The 24,902-nt window shown below is 45.0% G+C and overlaps 1 protein-coding gene across 1 annotated transcript in view; it reads right to left on the bottom strand.

The window, feature by feature from the left end:
- Positions 1-363: 363 nt before the first annotated feature.
- The window catches only part of LOC126234870 (MAP7 domain-containing protein 1-like), a 49,197-nt gene continuing 24,658 nt past the window's right edge, over positions 364-24,902 (bottom strand). Inside the window, exon 4 of the mRNA XM_049943611.1 lies at positions 364-642. Coding sequence (XP_049799568.1) covers positions 554-642 — 89 coding nt within the window. The 3' untranslated portion in view covers positions 364-553. The remainder of the gene's footprint in view (positions 643-24,902) is intronic.

The following is a 24,902-nucleotide window of genomic DNA, read 5'->3' as shown; positions in this document are numbered from 1 at the left end:
ACGATCAGATACTGGAAAATAACAAACCCTCATGCCTCACGAAGTGTTGGAAGAAATTACACCTTTAGACTTTAAGAACGGTTGGTCCAATTAGTTACACGTTTGGCGTTTTAGAAGGAACAGTAAGTCTAACCAGTGTCGAGAGACATTTGCTCACGAGCTTTATCTTAGGTAGAGGGTTTATCTTCGTCTGGTCATCTGTTCATTCTAATACAGCCTGTTTATACAAGCAATGTTTAATCCTACCAATAAAAAAAAGAAATCCCTTCCAGCATTATTTTATAACAGAACACATGTTTACAGCGTTCACACAGTATAATAAGCGCTGGTAAAAAAAGTTCTAAAGTATGATTAATATACATGACACCTTGGCCTAGACAGCAGACAGAAGTTTAACACCCGCTAAATTCAACGATTCAGGACATTTTCTTTTACTGATATGACGACAAACATCTTCTGCGCGTTAGAGACGAAGAAGCTTTGCTCAGTCGTTTCCGTCACAGGAAGTACCAGCCTCCAGCGAATCCTGCGTGCAGAACTTCTATACTCCATCCTAGTCATCGAGGCCTGGAGGCATCGTATCATCCACCATTGATCTTCGCCCTGCGCTGTTGACAATCCGCTGCAACGGCGCCAGATCATCTGGGAACAAGATCACGAGAAAACACCTCAATGGTGGACAAATAGCACTCGGGCGCAGACGAGATTTTTCTGCACAGCATACTCAAAGGAGCATTCTCGAAATGGAAGCATACACCCAGTGGTTACCGGCTTAACTCACCTTTTGCCAGCGATTGTAGCAAATATTTACAATTAAATATCACCAATTTGACCTTATTTTTGAAGCTAAAATAGTCCCTGAAATCGACCCCGGGCAAAAATGTGGACTATAATTCTGATAGTACCTAGTTATGACTTTCTGTAAATATAGCTTCTATATTTTCGCACGCATTGCTTGTTTTTTAATCGCTCTCCCCAATGCAGTCAACTAATGTCCAAGCGTTAAGAACTATGCAGCGAAGTGAAAGTCAGAGCCCTCCTATTCGCGGAACGATGTAGACGACGGAAGAGGAGGGTGGAGGTGGACACATCTGGCCAACGTGTTTTGAAATTTTGTTCAAAAATACATGTTATTCCACACAAAAAATAGTACGTAATGTGAGTACGAAATACATCAATCTCAAGCATACATCAGTTCCATATTGTATAACAGTTTTCTCGTATTGATATTCTGCACACACACACACACACACACACACACACACACACACAAACACACACACACACGCGCGCGCGCGCGCGCGCGTGCGCACACACACATACCTCAAATTGAAGATTATAAAATGAGGTTAATTATTTTTGTTTTACAATTTAATTATGCCTATCACGTTCAAGAAAGCGCATGTTTTGCAAATATACTTTACTTCAACAACGCCAGCTTTAAACTCCAAACAAAATAAAGGCACACTGGCAACGTTTATCGGCATAAATACCACAGCATGGGAACCAAATATGTTCCAAAACGCCGCTCATAAAAACGGGATTTTCTGGTGCTCGTACCTCGAGTTCTGTTGGTGATAAAAAGGTAAGGTCCAGTGTTTTGGGTAGCCCTTGGACTTAGGGGCCATTTGTACGCCCAACGTAAGGATGGTCTTAGTGTCACCATCCTACAGTACAGGGCCAAAATACGAATATTACGTACTTCCTCTTGCTTAGAGAAATCTAGCAAAGTGGTTGGTTATTTTTGCATTTGATGTGGTCTACGATGGACGTGACGGGACTTCCAGAAGAACAATTAGTCCATGGTTGGTTCCTCGGAAAATTCCACCAGGAGGATCTCTTTACTGTATTTTCGCCCTCACCGTGGGATCAAAACTCAGCCGAGGATTCCAAGACGGTTATGCACAGCAAATTTTTGAAACTTTTGCGATGTATTCCTAAAATCCCGATTTCGAATAACCTTGAAAATTTTCATGATACCTTTATGTGTTTGCAAGATATAGAGGTTCAAAGTTATCCTACTTCCGGTATGAGGCGAAATCTAAAAACTAACCACAGAAAATTGCTCAAATTTTTACGGTATAGTATCTACGAATTTATCTCATTTATGTAGAAGAGACATCTCACCGTTTTCAATAACCTTTGTCTGTTATCGATAAACTTGTTTCTTGGGTACCAAAACCCAGCCGCTGATTCCGCGACAGCTGTGCATAACATATGGCTATAATTTTTACGATGTATTTTTAAGATCCCGATCTCGAACAACCTCGAAAATTTTCTTCATATCTTCATCTGTTTCCGCGATGCAGAGGTCAAAGTTATAATACTTGTACATTTAAAATATGAACGTAAAATCTAGTATGAGGCGAAAACGTAGTTTATAAAGCGTTGTAGCACGAGGAAATATGCTGTAAAGTGTCTCTGTTATCATCTAAGAACATCATGTTGTAGTACTGAAGAACGCGGTGCAAAATTTTTGTGCGCGTAAAAACCGATCTGCGGTGTAAAATTAGTTTCACACATGTAAACTACTTAAATTTCACTGATCAACAAATTTCTTTTGACATGAGTTAGTAAGTAGGCTGTTTAGGTTTTTATGTTGGTAACGCCACGTAGCGCTCTGTATGAAAATCACTGACTGTGCTGTGTGCAGTCTGTGGCTGGTTGGCATTGTTGGAATATTTGCTATTGTAGTGTTAGGCAGTTGGTTGTGAACAGCGCGTAGCGTTGCGCTGTTGCAGGTGAGCCACGAGCAGTGGTGGATGTGGGAACAGAGATGGCAGAATTTTGAGAGCGGACAATCTGGACGTGTGTCCATCAGAAAGAGTAAATTTGTAATACTGTATATCATGAACTGATATATATATATATATATATATATATATATATATATATATATATATATATATATATGATGACTTTTGAATATTATTAAGGTAAATACAATGTTTTTTGCCTATTGAAATCTTTCATTTGCTAATAATGCCTATCAGTAGTTAGTCCCTTCAGTAGTTAGAATCTTTTATTTAGCTGGCAGTATTGGCGCTCGCTATATTGAAGTAGTTCGAGTGACGAAGATTTTTGTGAGGTAAGTGATTCATGAAAGGAATAGGTTATTGTTAGTCATGGCCATTCTTTTGTAGGGATTATTCAAAGTCAGATTGCGTTGCGCTAAAAATATTGTGTGTCAGTTTAGTGTTGATCAGAATAAGTAAAGAGAGAAATGCCTGAGTACGTTCAGCTTGCTCATCTGTTTGAAAATCAAATAACGTAAGAGGTTTACCAGCATAGTCTTTCATAATTTTTTTAAGGGGAGGTTTCAAGTTACATGCCTTGCTGTGGCATGGAAAAGAATGGAACCAGTGAAAAAATGTTCCTATCAGGGCACAAAAAATTTTACTATGTTCCTGTTTATTTAAAAGACTCTGACTGAAAAGTGGGGTACCAGCTGCCTCATTGTACCTTCCTCACCGCCTTTAAAAATTTTCCCAAATATTTTGGCATGCGAACATATTCACGCTTTTCTATGCTGACAGAGAAGATGAGAGTGGCGGTGGCAAAACGACGGAATAGTACTAAAGACTGGAAGATAAGTAGACAGTGGTTGCGTAGAGCGACGGAGACGATGGCAGTGTGAGAGAAAGAGGGGGACACAGTGGCAGTGGAACAGAGTTCACGGTGAGAGAATAGTGCTAGGAAAAGAGTGAAGGAGACAGTGCCAAGGGATGTGGGAGGAGAAAAAAAAGAAGGAGAAAGTGATGATAGTTGAGAGGCAGTAATAATGAGAGACAGAGTGTATCACAATGACAAAGAAAAAGAGAGAGATGCTGACAGTGAGAAGAGGCAGCAGGAGCAGAAAGGAAGGAATGAGATATTAGCAGTAACAGAGGACAAGAGGGAGACAGTGACGATGAGAGGAGACTGTAAGAGTAGGGCAAAACAAAGGGGGCTGTGTAACACAGGAGACTATGATAGAGAGGCGCAAGAGGTAATGACAATGAACTCGGCTGAGCGAGTGAGTGAGAAAGAACAACTAGGAGCGGATGGGTATGAGCGACTTACAGCAATGGACTTCTGGGTGTGAGGGGAGCTTGTAGAAGTCTGAGGTGAGATACATGTTAAAAAGAGTGCGAATATGTTCGCGTGCCAATTTGTTTTGGAAAAATGTATAAAGGCGCTAAGGAAGGTAGAATGGGGCAGCTGGTACCCCACTTTTCAGTCAGAGTATTTTAAATAAACAAGAACATACTGCATTTTTTGTGCTCCGATAGGACTGTTTTTCTGTTGGTAATTATACAGGGTGTTACAAAAAGGTACGGCCAAACTTTCAGGAAACATTCCTCATACACAAAGAAAGAAAATATGTCATGTGGACATGTGTCCGGAAACGCTTACTTTCCATGTCAGAGCTCATTTTATTACTTCTCTTCAAAACACATTAATCATGGAATAGAAACACACAGCAACAGAACGTACCAGCGTGACTTCAAACACTTTGTTACAGGAAATGTTCAAAACGTCCTCCGTTAGCGAAGATACATGCATCCACCCTCCGGCGCATTGAATCCCTGATGCGCTAATGCAGCCCTGGAGAATGGTGTATTGTATCACAGCCGTCCACAATACGAGCACGAAGAGTCTCTACATTTGGTGCCGGGGTTGCGTAGACAAGAGTTTTCAAATGACCCCATAAATGAAAGTCAAGAGGGTTGAGGTCAGGAGAGCGTGGAGGCCATGGAATTGGTCCGCCTCTACCAATCCATCGGTCACCGAATCTGTTGTTGAGAAGCGTACGAACACTTCGACTGAAATGTGCAGGAGCTCCAACGTGCATGAACCACATGTTGTGTCGTACTTGTAAAGGCACATGTTCTAGCAGCACAGGTAGAGTATCCCGTATGAAATCTTGAAAACGTGCTCCATTGAGCGTAGGTGGAAGAACTTGGGGCCCAATCAAGACATCACCAACAATGCCTGCCCAAACGTTCACAGAAAATCTGTGTTGATGACGTGATTGCACAATTGCGTGCGGATTCTCGTCAGCCCACACATGTTGATTGAGAAAATTTACAATTTGATCACGTTGGAATGAAGCCTCATCCGTAAAGAGAATGGTGCACTGAAATGAGGATTGACGCATTGTTGGATGAACCATTCGCAGAAGTGTACCCGTGGAGGCCAATCAGCTGCTGATAGTGTCTGCACACGCTGTACATGGTACGGAAACACTGGTTCTCCCGTAGCACTCTCCATACAGTGATGTGGTCAACGTTATTTTGTACAGCAGCATCTTCTCTGACGCTGACATTAGGGTTATCGTCAACTGCACGAAGAATTGCCTCGTCCACTGCAGGTGTCCTCGTCGTTCTAGGTCTTCCCCAGTTGCGAGTCATAGGCTGGAATGTTCCGTGCTCCCTAAGACGCCGATCAATTGCTTCGAACGTCTTCCTGTTGGGACACCTTCGTTCTGGAAATATGTCTCGATACAAAAGTACCGCGCCACGGCTATTGCCCCGTGCTAATCCATACATCAAATGGGCATCTGCAACTCCGAATTTGTAAACATTGCACTGACTGCAAAACCACGTTCGTGATGAACACTAACCTGTTGATGCTACGTACTTATGTGCTTGATGCTAGTACTGTAGAGCAATGAGTCGCATGTCAACACAAGCACCGAAGTCAATTGGTCCAACTGACGGTGAACCGAAGAAGTACAGTACATACTGACGAAACTAAAATGAGGTCTAACGTGAAAATTAAGCGTTTCCGGACACATGTCCACATAACATCTTTTCTTTATTTGTGTGTGAGGAATGTTTCCTGAAAGTTTGGCCGTACCTTACTACCCCACTACTTCTTTAATGAAGCACTAATTTGTTTGTTATTAGCGCTGCATTTGCGAATCTCGAAATAAAAAGTTCATGGCAAAGAAGTCTCTGGCATCATCTACAGGCTAGAAACTGTGCACTTTCTTACAGTGTACAAAGAGTGCTACCAATGTCAAAACAGTATTTCACAAACTTCTTACTCAGTCCTGTGTAGATTACTTCGCACTCGACCATTAGGCGGCTGCATTGGAGAGGAGCGATTACAAACAAGCAGCGCACGTGTAAGTTGGAAAGCTGCACCTTCAGGAGGCCGTAACGTCGTGTTATCATAATTATGGCCCAAATTTTCAAAATGGTTCAAATGGCTCTGAGAACCATGGAACTTAACTGCTGAGACCATCAGTCCCCTAGAACTTAGAACTACTTAAACCGAACTAACCTAAGGACATCAGACACATCCACGCCCGAGGGAGGATTCGAACCAGCGACCATAGCGGTCGCGCGGTTCCAGACTGAAGCGCCTAGAACCGCTCGGCCACATCGACCGGCCCAAATTTTCGAGTGGGCTGATATCTTGCACATGTGTTACTGTCTCCTAAAAATATGAGGTCAAGTTAGTAACGTTTCCTTGTTAGACATATCGAATGCTGATCTACAGCGATGCGCTTCTGAAGCGTTTTCGAGAAATCGATCTTCGGAGTTTCGCCATTATGTTGAATGGCTTATGAAAGTGGCAGCGGTCGAGCAACAGCGTTATGGCAGCCAACTAAGGCGGCACACTAGAGGTCTGCTCGTGCTGCGTTTGCGTCATTTGATTTAATTTTTCCCCAGTCCTCCACCAAATATTTGTATTATCACAACGAACCATGTTTCGTCAGCAATCAATAATAACTGTAATGACAATCGTATATGAATGAATGGTCTCACGGTGATATGTACTGATAAGATTCTTGGAGCTTCCAGCCACGTCAAGTGATCTGAAGTCTACGAACTTTCGGCCTAGTACTCCTGAGCCATGGTCAAGTTGTGATTGTCTTTTGGCTGCTGCTGCAGTCATTATACACTATGTGATCAAAAGTATCCGAACACCCCCAAAAACATACTTTTTCATACTAGGTGCATTGTGCTACCACCTACTGCCAGGTACTCCATATCAGCGACCTCAGTAGTCATAAGACATCGTGAGAGAGCAGAATGGGGCGCTCCGCGGAACTCAGGGTCTTCGAACGTGGTCAGGTCACTTGTGTCATACGTCTGTACGCGAGATTTCCACACTCCTAAACATCCCTAGGTCCACTGTTTCTGATATGATAGTGAAGTGGAAACGTGAAAGGTACAGCACAAAAGCGTACAGACAGACCTCGTCTGTTGACTGACAGAGACTGCCGACAGTTGAAGACGGTCGTAATGTGTAATAGGCAGACATCTATCCAGACCATCTCACAGGAATTCCAAACTGCATCAGGATCCACTGCAAGTACTATGACAGTTACGTGGGAGGTGAGAAAACTTGGATTTCATGGTCGAGCGCCGGCGGCGGTGGTCTCGCGGTTCTAGGCGCTCAGTTCGGAACCGCGCGACTGCTACGGTCGCAGGTTCGAATCCTGCCTCGGCCGTGGATGTGTGTGATGTCTTTAGGTTAGTTAGGTTTAAGTAGTTCTAAGTTCTAGGGGACTGATGACCACAGATGTTAAGTCCCATAGTGCTCAGAGCTATTTGAAGCAGCCCATTTGGTCGAGCGGTTGCTTATAAGCCACACGGCGCCTCGCTTGGTGTAAGGAGCGTAAACATTGAACGATAGAACAGTGGAAAAGCGTTGTATGGAGTGACAAATCACGGTATACAATGTGGCGATTCGATGGAGGGTGACGCCGGCCGGAGTGGCCCTGCGGTTCTAGGCGCTACAGTCTGGAACCGAGCCACCGCTACGGTCACAGGTTCGAATCCTGCCTCGGGCATTGATGTGTGTGATGTCCTTAGGTTAGTTAGGTTTAATTAGTTCTAAGTTCTAGGCGACTGATGACCTCAGAAGTTAAGTCGCATAGTGCTCAGAGCCATTTGAACCATTTGATGGAGGGTGTGGGTATGGCGAATGGCCGGTGAACGTCATCTACCAGCGTGTGCAGTGCCAACAGTAAAATTCGGAGGCGGTGGTGTTATGGTGTGAGTAGGAAAACCAATCCAATTAATAGTGCGCAGCTTGACACAGTCGTGTCGGTTAAACACCTGGGCGTTACGTTGCAGAGCGGTATCAAATGAGACGACGATGTGAGGACGGTAGTAGGAAAATCGAACGGTCCACTTCGGTTTATTGCGAGAATTTTAGTGTGGTTCATTTATAAAGGAGGCAGCATACGGAACACTAGCGCGAGCCGTCCTTGAATACTGCTCGAGTTCGTGCGATCTCCATCACTTCGGATTAAAGAAAGGCTTCAAAACAATTCAAAGGCGCACTGCTAGTACCAGTAGGTTAGATCAGCACGCAAGTATTACGGAGATGTTTCGCGAACTCAAATGGGAATCCCTGGAGGGAGATTCTATTAAAAAATTTAAAGCACCGCCATTTGAGGGTGACTGCAGAAACACCTCCAACGTACCAACGAACATTTCGCGTAAGCAATACCAAGATAAAATAAATTAGGGCTCTTCCGGAAGCATTTAGACCGTCGTTTTCCTCTCGCTTCATTTGCGAATGGAACAGGAAAGGAAATGGCTGGTAGTGGGACAAGCTACACTTCGCCATGCACCGTTCCGTGGCTTGCGGAATGTATATGTAGATGTTATCACAGCTAAAATTTTAGTCGATTTTCTCTCATCAGTTGTTTCATTCTTCGCACTCCCAGTTTTCTGGAATATTATTATATGTCTGAAAAGAGAGAGCGTGAGGGCTTTTTGCTATCAGAATATGTATCGCGACCTTCGCCGTAAATTATATTAACTTGAACTTCAGGCGCACAGTAAACATAAGATCCGTTACGTATTTTCTTAAATCTGGTACAGTGGAGCAAAAGTTTGTCGGATTTTTGTTTCCTCCTGCTTGTGGGACACTGGTTTTTGGTTTAGACATCTCATTACTATTTGATCAAGTTATGTCCTTTATACAAAATTGTTAAGGCTTTCGTGGCCACTTGTTGACAAACTGCCTATTGGCTTCTGTCTCGGGTTCTTCGGCCGACGTTCATATAATGATTTTTCTGACGTTTCGCCAGCACGAGTGTCTGGCATTGTCAAAGCTTCACCCTCCATTGCCGGTGGTGAACTGGAGCCGAGCTCGCGGGCGCAGACTATATGTACCTGGCGCGCCAACGTCCGAGGGCTTCTCTGCGGTCATTTCCGGTGCGGTTCTCCTCTTGCTACCTGCGACGGTCGTTCGCTGCAGTACGGGAAGCCAGGATCCGTTGACCTTAAGGCTTTCCTCTTTCTTGTTCAAACTGTTCGCGTGTTTTTGTATTTCTACAGCTTCTCTGAACAAGCGCGTGTGATAGTGCTTCTCTACAGCCAGAACTTCCGTGTCGGCGAATTTTATTACGTGGTCGGTCTCATTCAGTGCGTGCTCTGCCACGGCCGATTTCTCCACCTGCCCCTACCAGCAATGTCGCTTATGCTCTTTGATCCTGGTGTTGATGGATCGTCCAGTCATTCCGACATAAACTTTTCCGCATGTGCATGGTATACGGTATATTCCCGACATTGCAAGTGGGTCTCTTTTCTCCTTCGCCGATCTAAGACACTCTTTGATCTTCCTTGTCGGTTTGAAAATCGTCTTTACGCCATGTTTGCGCAATGTACGGCCGATTCTGTCCGTCACTCTGGGAATGTATGGCAGAAAGGCCGTACCCGACATTTCTTTTTCTGGTTCCTTACTTCGCCGAGTCTTTGGCTCTGTTACACTTCTAATATAATTTGTGGAGTACCCATTGCTCCTCAGGACAGTTTTCCAGGTGTTGCATTTCTCGTTTGAGGTGTTGCGGCTCACATATTCGTCCTGCTCTCGTTACGAGCGTACTAATCATGCCTCTTTTCTGGCTCGGGTGGTGGTTTGACAGTTTGTGCAGGTATCGGTCCGTGTGTGTCGGTTTTCGATACACGCTGTGTCCCAGGTTTTCGCCGTCCCTTGTGACCAGCACGTCTAGAAATGGCAGTTTATTGTCCTTTTCTACTTCCATGGTAAATGTTATGTTGGCATGGAGGCTGTTCAAGTGTCTTAGGAAGTCACCGAGCTGTTCTTCACCATGGCTCCACACCACGAAAGTATCATCGACGTGCCTGTACCACACCTTAGGTTTGCAAGTCGCCGAGTCCAGTGCCTGTGCTTCGAACTGTTCCATGAAGAAGTTGGCCACCACTGGACTGAGAGGACTACCCATGGCGACGCCTTCCAGCTGTTTGTAGAAATCTCCATTCCACGTGATATAGCTCGTGGTGACACATGCATGGAAGAGCTTTCTGATGTCCTGCGGGAAAATGGAACCGATGTGCTCCAGAGCGTCACTGAGTGGCACTTTCGTAAATAACGAAACAACATCAAAGCTGACCAAGATGTCGTTTGGTGCAAGTTTCAGTTTCTTCAGCTTGTCAATGAAATGTCCTGAGTATGTGTCGGTCTTCCCCACGTGTGGCTGGAGCAGAGAGGCCAAGTGTTTTGCCAATTTATATGTCGGTGATCCAGGAGCGCTAACGATCGGTCTCAGTGGAACGTTCTTCTTATGGATCTTGGGTAATCCATACAGCCGAGGTGGTAGGGCTTCTGTGTTGCGCAGGTTTCTCTGTATGTCCGCCGGCAGAGAAGCCTTGATTAATCGATTCGTATTCCGTGTGATACGCTGCGTCGGATCTGCGCTTAGTTTTCGGTACGTCGTCGGATCTAATAGGTCTCGTCAGAAAAATCATTATATGAACGTCGGCCGAAGAACCCGAGACAGAAGCCAATAGGCATTATGTCCTTTATGTTCTCTACGAACGCTCTTTTCAATGTCACAGAAAATGTATATAGTTCCATCAATACACACGAATTTCGTGTCACAATCCAGCACCTATAAACGTTAAAAGTCACGTGTTAATGGAAAATTCTCCTCACTGTCGGCTATAGCTTACCGATAATCGCCACTACGTATATATAGGGGGAGGGGGCTGGCGTCGGCACCTCACCCTCTATGTAATTCAGGCATATTATAATTTCCTTGGTGTCCTAAAAAATTATGTAGTGACACAGGGGAGAAATATACAACAGAAAATGATTGCGTAGCTATGAGAAATATAATGCTGGCAGAAGAGGGCCGAATAGGCAAAAAGACAATGTCCAGCAGAAATCTTTGGGTAGCACTCGACACAGTGAATTTAATTAACTACAAGAGAAAAGGAAATGAAACAGGCCAAAGGGAATATAGGTGTGTAAAAAATAAGATTGGCCAGGAGTGAAAAATGAAAAATTAAAGGATTCTCCGCAGAAAAGAGTAGCTAAGTTGTATGAATATCAAGTGCTCAGATTTCAAGCCGGTAATAATCAAAGAAGACAAGGCCGAAAGGCAATATAAAGAAGTGTAGGCAAACGCAAAACGCGCGGTAAATTCTGGGCTGCCTCGCTCTTTCCACAGTCCAAACGAATCCATATCAGTCGATGAAAAGAAAAGGCGGCTGAAATGAAAATACATGATTCGCAAAAGGTGGACTGTATTTGAACATTAGATTGCGAGACACTGTGACAGATGCGTGCGCGCTGCTTGGTGGTCACGGCCCGTCTCCCTTGTCCCGGCCAGTTCCGGCAGTGCAGTGTGTGGACGGGCGGGCAGGAAAAAATTCTTACACGAAGCGAGTGTCCAGTCGTTGCTACGCTCTTGTGGCATGCTGCGCCAATACAGAACAAGAAGAGCTATACAAAACAAAGAAACCTGAAGACAGTTCTATGGAAATGGAGGAGAAAGTAAATGATGATGTGATGGATGTGATACTATGAGGGTACTTCGACAGATCAGTGAGCCGCGCGGGATTAGCCGAGCGGTCTGAGGGCGCTGCAGTCATGGACTGCGCGGCTGGATCAGGCGGAGGTTCGAGTCCTCCCTCGGGCATGGGTGTGTATGTTTGTCCTTAGGATAATTTAGATTAAGTAGTGTGTAAGCTTAGGGACTGATGACCTTAGCAGTTAAGTCCCATAAGATTTAGAAAAAAAAAAGATCATTGAAAGACCTAAGTCGAAACAAGGCACCTGGAGTAAACGACAGTCCCTCACAATCATTAAAATCCTGGGTGAGCCAAACGTCAGGAATGTGTGAAAGACAACTGAGAGAGGCGACATACTTCCAGACTTCGAGAAGAATGCAGTGGTTCAAGTTCCAGAGAGGACAGGTACTGAATATTTCCAAACCAACAGTTTAATAAGTCATGATTACAAAATACTAACATGAACCATAAATAGAAGGATGAAAGAAAGGTTCAAGCTCACGTCGGAAAAGCCGACCGGAGTGGCCGAGCGGTTCTAGGCGCTACAGTCTGGAGCCGCGCGACCGCTACGTTAGCAGGTTCGAATCCTGCCTCGGGCATGGATGTTTGTGATGTCCTTAGGTTAGTTAGGTTTAAGTAGTTCTGAGTTCTAGGGGACTGATGACCATAGCAGTTAAGTCCCATAGTGCTCAGAACCACAAACAGTACAGACAAAAAGAATAGAAGCTTTTGAAATGCCTTGCTGCAGAAGAATGGTGAAGACGAGATGTATGGTTTGGATAATTAATGAAAAAGTACTAAATTCTACATCTACATCTACATGATTACTCTGCAATTCACATTTAAGTGCTTGGCAGAGGGTTCATCGAACCACAATCATACTATCTACCATTCCACTCCCGAACAGCGCGCGGGAAAAACGAACACCTAAACCTTTCTGTTCGAGCTCTGATTTCTCTTATTTTATTTTGATGACCATTCCTACCTATGTAGGTTGGGCTCAACAAAATATTTTCGAATTCGGAAGAGAAAGTTGGTGACTGAAATTTCGTAAATAGATCTCGCCGCGACGAAAAACGTCTTTGCTTTATTGACTTCCATCCCAACTCGCGTATCATATCTGCCACACTCTCTCCCCTATTACGTGATAATACAAAAAGAGCTGCCCTTTTTTGCACCCTTTCGATGCCCTGTGTTAATCCCACCTGGTAAGGATCCCACACCGCGCAGCAATATTCTAACAGAGGACGAACGAGTGTAGTGTAAGCTGTCTCTTTAGTGCACTTTTTGCATCTTCTAAGTGTCCTGCCAATGAAACGCAACCTTTGGCTCGCCTTCCCCACAATGTTATCTATGTGGTCTTTCCAACTCAAGTTGTTCGTAATTTTAACACCCAGGTACTTAGTTGAATTGACAGCCTTGAGAACTGTACTATTTATCGAGTAATCGAATTCCAACGGATTTCTTTTGGAACTCATGTGGATCACCTCACACTTTTCGTTATTTAGCGTCAACTGCCACCTGCCACACCATACAGCAATCTTTTCTAAATCGCGTTGCAACTGATACTGGTCTTCGCATGACCTTACTAGACGGTAAATTACAGCATCAGCTGCGAACAACCTAAGAGAACTGCTCAGATTGTCACCCAGGTCATTTATATAGATGAGGAACAGCAGAGGTCCCAGGACGCTTCCCTGGGGAACACCTAATATCACTTCAGTTTTACTCGATGATTTGCCGTCTATTACTACGAACTGCGACCTTCCTGACAGGAAATCACGAATGCAGTCGCACAACTGAGACGATACCCCATAGGCCCGCAGCTTGATTAGAAGTCGCTTGTGGGGAACGGTGTCAAAAGCTTTCCGGAAATCTAGAAATACGGAATCAACTTGAGATCCCCTGTCGATAGCGGCCAATTCTTCGTGCGAATAAAGAGCTAGCTGCGTTGCACAAGAACGATGTTTTCTGAAACCATGCTGATTACGTATCAATAGATCGTTCCCTTCGAGGTGATTCATAATGTTTGAATACAGTATATGCTCCAAAACCCTACTGCAAACCGACGTCAATGATATAGGCCTGTAGTTCGATGGATTACTCCTACCACCCTTCTTAAACATTGGTGCGACCTGTGCAATTTTCCAATCTGTAGGTACAGATCTATCGGTGAGCGAGCGGTTGTATATGATTGCTAAGTAGGAAGCTATTGTATCAGCGCAATCTGAAAGGAACCTAATCGGTATACAATCTGGACCTGAAGACTTGCCCGTACCAAGCGATTTGAGTTGCTTCGCAACCCCTAAGGTATCTACTTCTAAGAAACTCAGCAGTTCGTGTTTCAAATTCTGGAATATTCCATTCGTCTTCCCTGGTGAAGGAATTTCGGAAAACTGCGTTCAATAACTCCACTTTAGCGGCCCAGTCGTCTATAACAGTATCATCGGCACTGCGCAGCGAAAGTATTGACTGCGTCTTGCCGCTTGTGTACTTTACATATGACCAGAATTTCTTCAGATTTTCTACCAAATTTCGAGACAATGTCTCGTTGTGGAACCTATTAAAGGCATCTCGCATTGAAGTCCGTGCCAAATTTCGCGCGTCTGTAAATTTTAGCCAATCTTCGGGATTTTGCGTTCTTCTGAACTTCGCATGCGTTTTCCGTTGCCTCCGCAACAGCGTTCGGACCTGTTTTGTGTACCACGGGGGTTCAGTTCCATCTCTTACCAATTTATGAGGTATGAATCTCTCAATTGCTGTTGCTACTATATCTTTGAATTTGAGCCACATCTCGTCTACATTTGCATAGTCAGTTTGGAAGAAATGGAGATTGTCTCTTAGGAAGGCTTCTAGTGACACTTTATCCGCTTTTTTAAATAAAATTATTTTGCGTTTGTTTCTGGTGGATTTGGAAGAAACGGTATTGAGCCTAGCTACAACGACCTTGTGAACACTAATCCCTGTATCAGTCATGATGCTCTCTATTAGCTCTGGATTGTTTGCAGCTAAGAGCTCAAGTGTGTTTTCGCAACCATTTACAATTCGCGTGGGTTCGTGGACTAACTGCTCGAAATAATTTTCGGAGAAAGCATTTAGGACAATCTCGGAAGATGAAACTTCCTGGCAGATTAAAACTGTGTGCCCGACCGAGACTCGAACTCGGGACCTTTGCCTTTTGCCCGCGAAAGGCAAAGGTCCCGAGTTCGAGTCTCGGTCAGGCACACAGTTTTAATCTGCCAGGAATTTTCATATCAGCGCACACTCCGCTGCAGAGTGAAAATCTCATCTCGGAAGATGTTTTCTGCCTACCACCGGTTTTGAACAAGTGTTTTTGCCAACATATCGAGGGAAGGTTGAAGCCCCCACCAACTATAACCGTATGAGTGGGATATTTATTTGTTAGGAGACTCAAATTTTCTCTGAACTGTTCAGCAACTATATCTTCGGAGTCTGGGGGTCGGTAGAAGGAGCCAATTATTAACTTAGTTCGGCTGTTAAGTATAACCTCCACCCATACCAATTCGCACGGAGTATCTACTTCGACTTCACTACAAGATAAACCACTACTGACAGACACAAACACTCCCCCACCAATTCTGCCTAATCTATCTTTCCTGAACACCGTCTGAGGCTTCGTAAAAATTTCTGTAGAACTTATTTCAGGCTTTAGCCAGCTTTCTGTACCTATAACGATTTCAGCTTCCGTGCTTTCTATTAGTGCTTAAAGCTCAGGGACTTTCCCAGCACAACTACAACAATTTACAACTACAATTCCGACTGTTCCTTGATCCAAGCACGTGCTGTGCTTTCTGGGGAGAAAAGAAATTCATAGCACTACTTGACTATAATAAGCGATCAGTTGATAGGGTGCATCCTTAGTCACCAAGGAGTAGTCAGTTTGGTAGTGGAAGGAAGGACGAGGAGTAAAAATTGTGGGCACAGACCAAAGATTAACGGGCACAGACCAAAGATTAACTACATCTTGCAGGATCAGGTGGATCTAATGATAGTGACTACGCAGTGATGAAGAGGCTTTCAAGGGATGGTTTAGCGTGGAGAGCTTCATCAAATAAGTGTTTCAACTGCACACCACAACAGTAAAATAACAAGTTTGTTTGCGTGACCATCCAACTTTGCTAAGTTGAGCTTTTTAAAAAGGCACCTTACTAACGTAAACAAAAAGTAACAGAGCGAATTAAAATTCCTAAACGCCAGTTTAGTTGCGACGATGGTGACTTTAGGTTGCATAAGTGTAACTGTTTCTTTCAGTGCTACGAGGACACTGCCGGAGTGTACGAGTACAAACATAAATACAAACAAGGCGTTCTCACTCCCAGCCCTCCAGTCAGTATTGTGCTAGTGAATGCTCCTAGCAGTCAAGAGAATGGCATGCAATAGCTAATGATCAACATCTATGGCTACAAACACGCGAGATACTGTCCTTACATTAGCACAAGCGTGACCGTGCAGCAGAGTGTGCAGCCAGTTCCCACAACAAAGCCGAAATGTCGGATCAGAAGATTCTACAACGATGATGCGTCATGAATAACCAAGCACTTTGACATCATGAAACGCTTTATCAGCTTCATCTTCGCTAACAGCTGATTTTTGCATATAAGAACCACTTGCGTGTCTGAAGTTTATGGCACAAAAATCATAATATCTAACTTTGTCTTTAAGACCAAAAAAAAAAAGGACAACGAAGGAATTATCCGAATGGGACGGAAATCGGCAGATGTGATGTGTATGTACAGACAAGCCAATGACTACAATTTCAGAAAAATTGGATGATTTATTCAAAAGAATGAGCTTCACAAACTGAGCAACTTAATAACGCGTTTGTCCAAATGGTTCAAATGGCTCTGAGCACTATGGGACTTAACATCTATGGTCATCAGTCCCCTAGAACTTAGAACTACTTAAACCTAACTAACCTAAGGACATCACACAACACCCAGTCATCACGAGGCAGAGAAAATCCCTGACCCCGCCGGGAATCGAACCCGGGAACCCGGGCGTGGGAAACGAGAACGCTACCACACGACCACGAGCTGCGGACACGTTTGTCCACATCTGATTCTTATGCAAGAGGTTATTCGGCTTGGCGTTGAAAGACAGAACTGTTGGATGTCCTCCTAAGCGATATCGTGCCAGATTCTGTCCAATTGGAGTGTTAAAGGGTGTTTATAAATGAATATCGGGTTTATTATATTAAACTTACAGTTATAAATGATATGTCAAATGCCGGCCGCTGTGGCCGAGCGATTCTAGGCGCTTCAGTACGGAACCGCGCTGCTGCTACGGTCGCAGGTTCGAATCCTGCCTCGGGCATGGATGTGTATGTTGTCCTTAGGTTAGTTAGGTTTAAGTAGTTCTAAGTGTAGGCGACTGATGAACTCAGATGTTAAGCCCCATAGTGCTTAGATCCATTAGAACCAATAGAATTAGATATGTCAAATGAAAGAGCAACTCGAACAGTTTTACCAAGAACCTTATAAATGTTCAATGTGAGCACCATTTGTCACACGGCACACATCAAGTCTATAGCCGAGTTCTTCCCAAAAGTTGATAAGTGTGCCTTCAGTGATTGTAGCAACAACTGCTTCAATCCGGTTTCTTAATTCAGGGAATTCTGCTGGTAGCGGAGGCACGTACACACGATCCTTGATGAAGCCCCAAACGAAAAAATCGCATGGCGTTAGGTCGGGTGAACGTGGAGGCGATACAAAGCAAGCTCAGTCACTGGGCTCCTTGAGGCCTATCCAGCGCTTGGGTAGAGTGAAGTACAACCAATCGGGTATTCCGCTATGCCAGTGAGGTGGCGCACCATCTTCCTGGAAAATGAAGTTCATTGGCTCATCTTCTTCCAACTGAGGGAAGAGGCACTGCTCTAGAGCATGAAGGTAAGAAGTGCCAGTTAGAGTAGGTTCACTCTTGGTCGTTCTGTGCTCTTCCCTTTACAAAGGAAGCCAGTATCTACGAATCTTATTATCACTTGGAGTATCACAACCGAACTCCAGCCGGAATGCACATTGCACAGTAACTACAGATTCGGTCTTTTCAAACTGCAAAACACAAAACGCTTTCTGTTCACTAATCGCCATCTTCGCTACTACCACTGTCTAGCGGATTGCGGCTGAAACATTCCGCACTGCGCATGCGCACTGGTGCCAAACCCAACTGTTTCAATTGCTCTTTCATTTGACATATCGTTTATAACCGTAAGTTTAATGTAATAAATATTATAAAGCGTTAAAACCCCAATATTAATTTATAAACACTCTGTAGATCGTCAAAAGCCCGAGCTAGTGGGAGGGCCCTGAAAATAATGCTCCAAAAGTTCTCAATGGGGGAGAGGTCCAGCGACCTCTCTGGCCAAGGATTGGTCTGACAAGTACGAGGACAAACAGTAGAAATTCTCGCCGTGTGCGGATGGGCGTTATCTTGCTGAAATTTATGCCCAGGATGGCTTACCATGGAGGGTAATAAACCGGGACGTCGAACATCGTCGACGTACCACTATTCTGTAAGGATGCCGCAGAACACAACGAAAGGAGTCCTGCTATGAAAAGAACTGCCACCACTGACCATCACTCCCGGTTGTCGGGCCGCGTGCCGGGCGAAAGTCAGACTGGTATCCCACCAGTCTGTGGCGTCGCCAGACATGTCTTCGGCTTGGAATCTCGTTGACTGGAGTAGAATTGTCTTCATTGATGAGTCCCGCTTCAAACTGAGCCCCGATGACCAGACAGCAGTGGGAAATTGTAATCATTTGTTTGTCGGTACATGTACCTCACATCTACCGCTTTCCGCCCCGTTCGGACAATTCCTTCGTGGTGCGTCGTTATGATTACTTTGTTTAGTGTACTTCCAAGCGCCTCAATTTTAACAAATTCCTCTTTTTCAGAAGCCGCTTTTCTTACTGTGGAAACTCTGTAATTTATAGCTTCTCTCCTTTGTCCATCGTTACACATTCACTGATGAGCCAAAGTATTACGATCACTGCCCGGCGCGACATAGAATGTCGCCTGGTGGTTGCGCGCATGTGTCATGCTAAGGAATGTACACTCCTGGAAATGGAAAAAAGAACACATTGACACCGGTGTGTCAGACCCACCATACTTGCTCCGGACACTGCGAGAGGGCTGTACAAGCAATGATCACACGCACGGCACAGCGGACACACCAGGAACCGCGGTGTTGGCCGTCGAATGGCGCTAGCTGCGCAGCATTTGTGCACCGCCGCCGTCAGTGTCAGCCAGTTTGCCGTGGCATACGGAGCTCCATCGCAGTCTTTAACACTGGTAGCATGCCGCGACAGCGTGGACGTGAACCGTATGTGCAGTTGACGGACTTTGAGCGAGGGCGTATAGTGGGCATCCGGGAGGCCGGGTGGACGTACCGCCGAATTGCTCAACACGTGGGGCGTGAGGTCTCCACAGTACATCGATGTTGTCGCCAGTGGTCGGCAGGAAGGTGCACGTGCCCGTCGACCTGGGACCGGACCGCAGCGACGCACGGATGCACGCCAAGACCGTAGGATCCTACGCAGTGCCGTAGGGGACCGCACCGCCACTTCCCAGCAAATTAGGGACACTGTTGCTCCTGGGGTATCGGCGAGGACCATTCGCAACCGTCTCCATGAAGCTGGGCTACGGTCCCGCACACCGTTAGGCCGTCTTCCGCTCACGCCCCAACATCGTGCAGCCCGCCTCCAGTGGTGTCGCGACAGGCGTGAATGGAGGGACGAATGGAGACGTGTCGTCTTCAGCGATGAGAGTCGCTTCTGCCTTGGTGCCAATGATGGTCGTATGCGTGTTTGGCGCCGTGCAGGTGAGCGCCACAATCAGGACTGCATACGACCGAGGCACACAGGGCCAACACCCGGCATCATGGTGTGGGGAGCGATCTCCTACACTGGCCGTACACCACTGGTGATCGTCGAGGGGACACTGAATAGTGCACGGTACATCCAAACCGTCATCGAACCCATCGTTCTACCATTCCTAGACCGGCAAGGGAACTTGCTGTTCCAACAGGACAATGCACGTCCGCATGTATCCCGTGCCACCCAACGTGCTCTAGAAGGTGTAAGTCAACTACCCTGGCCAGCAAGATCTCCGGATCTGTCTCCCATTGAGCATGTTTGGGACTGGATGGATCGTCGTCTCACGCGGTCTGCACGTCCAGCACGAACGCTGGTCCAACTGAGGCGCCAGGTGGAAATGGCATGGCAAGCCGTTCCACAGGACTACATCCAGCATCTCTACGATCGTCTCCATGGGAGAATAGCAGCCTGCATTGCTGCGAAAGGTGGATATACACTGTACTAGTGCCGACATTGTGCATGCTCTGTTGCCTGTGTCTATGTGCCTGTGGTTCTGTCAGTGTGATCATGTGATGTATCTGACCCCAGGAATGTGTCAACAAAGTTTCCCCTTCCTGGGACAATGAATTCACGGTGTTCTTATTTCAATTTCCAGGAGTGTATTTAACGGAAGCAGAGACGAACGTCAAATCATTCTGGTGACGACAAGGGTAGTAATCCACTGGTATAAGTAGTGACTTTGACAAACGATTGATTGTCATGGACGGAGCCTGGGAACGAGCATCTAGAGAACGCCGAGCTGGTTTGCCGTTCACGTGCTACTGTCGTAATTATCTGTGACAGTGACGCACAGACTGTAGGGCGCATGCGATCCACCAATTGATCTTACGGTGGCTCCCTCCCCCCCCCCCCCACCCGCAGTTCGTTCTCGTCTTTTCAGAAAGGAGACAGGGCCCTTGCAGAACTTAGGAGGATCCCCTTGAATGTGTGGTCACAAGTTGTCTTTGGTAAGGCTCATTTGAAAGTGCTGTATTTACAATTATGACTCAAAAAAATGTTAGCTGCTTATAATTCACCAAGTGCATCAGGAGAGAGACAGAAAAGGCGTGTCTGGGAGTTGCAGAGATCGATATTATTTGGCATTTATCTATTACACTTCACAAAATGGACATCGTCGACATTCAAGAACTGTTCAAAACAAACCATTCACTTGCACCATGAATACCGAAACGAAAATGGCCCACCACAGTGGTCACAAAGGTTTGCACCATCAAGATCGAAGGTTAACTCGTTGGGAGTTACAAACCGTGCAGGACGTTTAGCTAAGTACCCACTTTTAAAGAAGTAGAGAGAATCGTATTGGTGTAATGGGGTGATGAGAACTGATGGAATGTGATGGCATGCAACAGAATGCGAAAGAGGCGGTCGTAAAACCAGCTATCCTTTAAGGCGTAGCTGCACATAGTGCGCTACTATGTTTTAAAGGCACGGGGTAAACAAATATCCAGAGACTAAACTTATCCAGTGGTTTCAAGCAGTATGAATTGCAACATCACACACTTTTCAGGGAGGATAGCGCGCTATGAAGGAGTACGACTTTTATAAGCAGACCAGGAGGCAAGTAAAAGCTAGTTATTTTCACCAGTTATCGGCCAAAAGCAGTGCTCATACCATAGTTGTAGTTCTCTTAGGCCCATTTTCCCATTCTTGCTTGCTGTGACATAAATATTCCCTACTGCCTTTGCAACATCACGCACACGAGAAAGAATCGTAGGGGACAGAGCACCTCCAACTTAATAAATAATTTTCCAATTACCATTCAGATTAACAGTCGGCAAAATTTCCAGAGTTCGTTTCATATGCATTTCCTCTTCAAATCCCGATTGGTCGGAGTGGAAAATAAATCCCTTACTGAACGATGGGATAAATTTGTTTATCTAATCTACAAATTTTCATGCCGATTCCGCAGTTTGCTGTACATCATCAAGTTGACGCTTTGTTTGAAATTTATCTTACGTCTTCCATTTCTGTAGTACTATTTGAAGTTTTGCAACCAGCCACTGCTTCCCTTGAAATCACTGAAATCTACACTGAAGCGCCAAAGAAACTAGTATAGGAATGCGTATTTAAATACACAGATATGTAAACATGCAGAATAAGGCACTGCGATCAGCAACGCCTACATAAGATAACAAGTGTCTAGCGCAGAATTTGAACGTGCTGTTATAGTCGCGCACGAGCGATGGGACACAGCATCTCTGAGATAGCGATGAAGTGGGAATTTTCCCGTACGACTATTTTACGAGTGTAACTTGAATATCAGGAATCCGATAAAACATCAAATCTCTGTCATCGCTGCGGCCGGGAAAAGATGCTGCAAGAACGGGACCAACGACTACTGAAGAGAATTGTTCAACGTGATAGAAGTGCATCCCTTGCGCAAACTGCTGCAGATTTCAATGCTGAGCCATCAACTAGTGTCAACGTGCGAACCATTCAACGAAACATCATCGATATGGGCTTTTGGAGCCGAAGGCCCACTCGTATACTCTTGATGACTGCACGACACAAAGCTTTACGCCTCTCCTGGGCCCATCAACACCGACATTGGACTGTTGATGACTAGAAACATGTTGCCTGGTCGGACGAGTCTTGGTCCAGATTGTATCGAGCAGAGGGACGTGTACGGGTATGGAGACAATCTCATGAATCTATGGACCCTGCGTGTCAGCAAGGGACTGTTCAAGCTGGTGGAGGCTCTGTAATGGTGTGGTGAGTGTGTAGCTGGAGTAATATGAGACCCCTGATACGTTTAGATACGAGTCTGACAGGTGAAATGTACATAAGCATCCTGTCTGATCACCTGCATCCATTCATGTCCATTGTGCATTCCGACGGACTTGGGCAATTCCAGCAGGACAATGCGACACACCACACGTCCAGAATTTCTACAGAGTGGCTCGAGAAACACTCTTCTGAGTTTAAACACTTCCGATGGCCACCAAACTCTTCAGTCATTAACATTATTTGAGCATATCTGGGATGTCTTCCAACGTGCTGTTCAGAAGAGATCTCCACCCCCTCGTACTCTTACAGATTTATGGCCAGCCCTAAAGGATTCGTGGTGTCAGTTCTCTTTAGCACTACTTCAGACATTAGTCGAGTCCACGTCGTGTTGCGGCACTTCTGCGTGCTCGCGTGGTCCCTACACGATATTAGGCAGGTGTACCAGTTTCTTTGGCTCTTCACTTTATGTCGCGCGCAATTTGATGTGCATAACGTACGGATGATCTTTCTCGTACGTAATTATATTTAGTACCCGCTCCTTGTATACTGATGGTCTTTTGCTACGTTACACTAGAGACGGGATTTGTGGCTCCCTGTCCGATGAACTACATCTCTCGACACCTTCTTCAATATCACTTTCCCTTGTTAAGGATGTATCGTCGTCATTGTACACGTCATGCACATTGCCCGCACAGTCGAAGGTACACGACACCGCACATTCCACTGACACATCTTGTAGAAACGCTAGTATTTGACCTGCCACATCTTTCTCACGCTGTGAAATTCCTTGAGTTCCTTTCTGATGAAATGTCAGCTTTGGCAACAGTCGATATGAGTTTAATGCAATGTTTGCTTTCTTGTCGTTGCCATTGCTCTGCCTTGTATCAACACCTGTCTGTGCTCCGTAGCCTGATGCTGTACTCACCACTAGATACCTCCAGTCCCAACCCCTGTTTCCATTAGCAGCTACTAATGTGGTTGCATGGTAGACAATATGTGGGGCGTCGAATGCCACAAACATCATTGGCCTTTTGCGACGTTGTACTCCAGGGGTTGCTTGTTAGTTCTTTTGGGAGTACATTTGTAAGGTGTCAGGCAAATCCAACACCTTCCATGAAAACCCTGACATGGTGTTCACATTTGCTACCTGAAGTAAAAATCTGAAACGCGATGATTTTTCTGTTACATAATTATTGAGAAGCCACATCAGCCACTGTAATTTACGACAAGTTAGATAAGTAATTAAAGATAATTGAGGGACACTGTAGACCATTTTGATAGTTTTCTCTTTTGTGAAACTTAATTTAAACCTAGATTATAGATGTAATATGGCATAGATCATCCTTCGATCCATTGTAGAACTTGGAAACCCATTCAGGGAATATTCGTTCACATTTTTGTTGAACACAGTTGGTTTTTATCATCCTGTATTAAAACATTTCCTTTTATCAATAGTGCAATTTAAAAACAATGTTTTGTGAGTAGAATAAAATTTCCAGTGGTAAACTTAACTGCTTTTCCGACGTTATTTTACCAGCTAACTAAACATAGGAAAGCCTTGAACCCCTTCCAATAAATTTAGTTAGTCTTAAGATTCTTTTACAGGGAATGCAGTGGAGCTGACGCTGAAATCATTAGGTATTTGATTATATCATCGCTAGTCTCATTGAACTCTTCTGAACTCTACATGTCATGTGTGGTCTGGCGTCTCCTTACCAGCAACAGGTCCCAGGTTCAAACTAGTCAATTCCCTAAAAAACACGCTCAGAGCGTCGTTGCGCGAAAGTGGTAGGGAGACACGACTTAGAACAAACAGACACCACGCAGAATGTTAGACATTGTTGGAACTATATTTGTTAAATGACGTGAATATTTGTAAAACATATGATGAAAACTAAGTATATAATCCTTTTCTTCTTCTTGTGGTCGCTACGTAGTTACAGTCAGCGGCTTACGACCCGTGGTGCAAGCAAGTCTATACATCCCCGATCTATGGTAAGTGGTTGAAGAACGGTGAAAACACGAGTAGGCGACAAAGTGTTGCACGTTCGTGCTTCATCATAGAACATGGGCGTCGCAGGCTTGCCCGATCTGTGACAGATCTGGCGACAGAGTCCAATGCTGGTGCAAGCACAAGTGTTTCAGAGCACATAAGTCAGTGCACATTGTTGCAGATGAGGCATCGCAGCATACGACCCCTACATGTTCTCGTAATGATCGAACGACATCCTTAATTACGATTATTGTGTGCACGAGATCGTTGATACTGGACCGTGAATCAATGTACATATGTCACCTGGTCGGATGAGTCACATTTCGAGTTGCATAGGTCGATCGTCATGTCCTAATAAGCTATCATGGAAACGAACGGCTGCTCGAAACATACAATGCACTACAGACACAGGTTGGTGGGTGTGGTGTTGTGTTATGGGAGACGTTTATCTGGGCTTCCATGGGACCTGCGGTGTTAATCGAATGCGACATGATAGCTATGGACTACGTGAACGCCATTGCGA

Source organism: Schistocerca nitens, chromosome 2, assembly GCF_023898315.1.
Source record: "Schistocerca nitens isolate TAMUIC-IGC-003100 chromosome 2, iqSchNite1.1, whole genome shotgun sequence".
Classification (NCBI taxonomy): Eukaryota; Metazoa; Arthropoda; class Insecta; order Orthoptera; family Acrididae; genus Schistocerca; species Schistocerca nitens.
The sequence above is the reverse complement of the archived record's forward strand: the minus strand, read 5'-3'. Positions and strand labels throughout refer to the sequence as shown.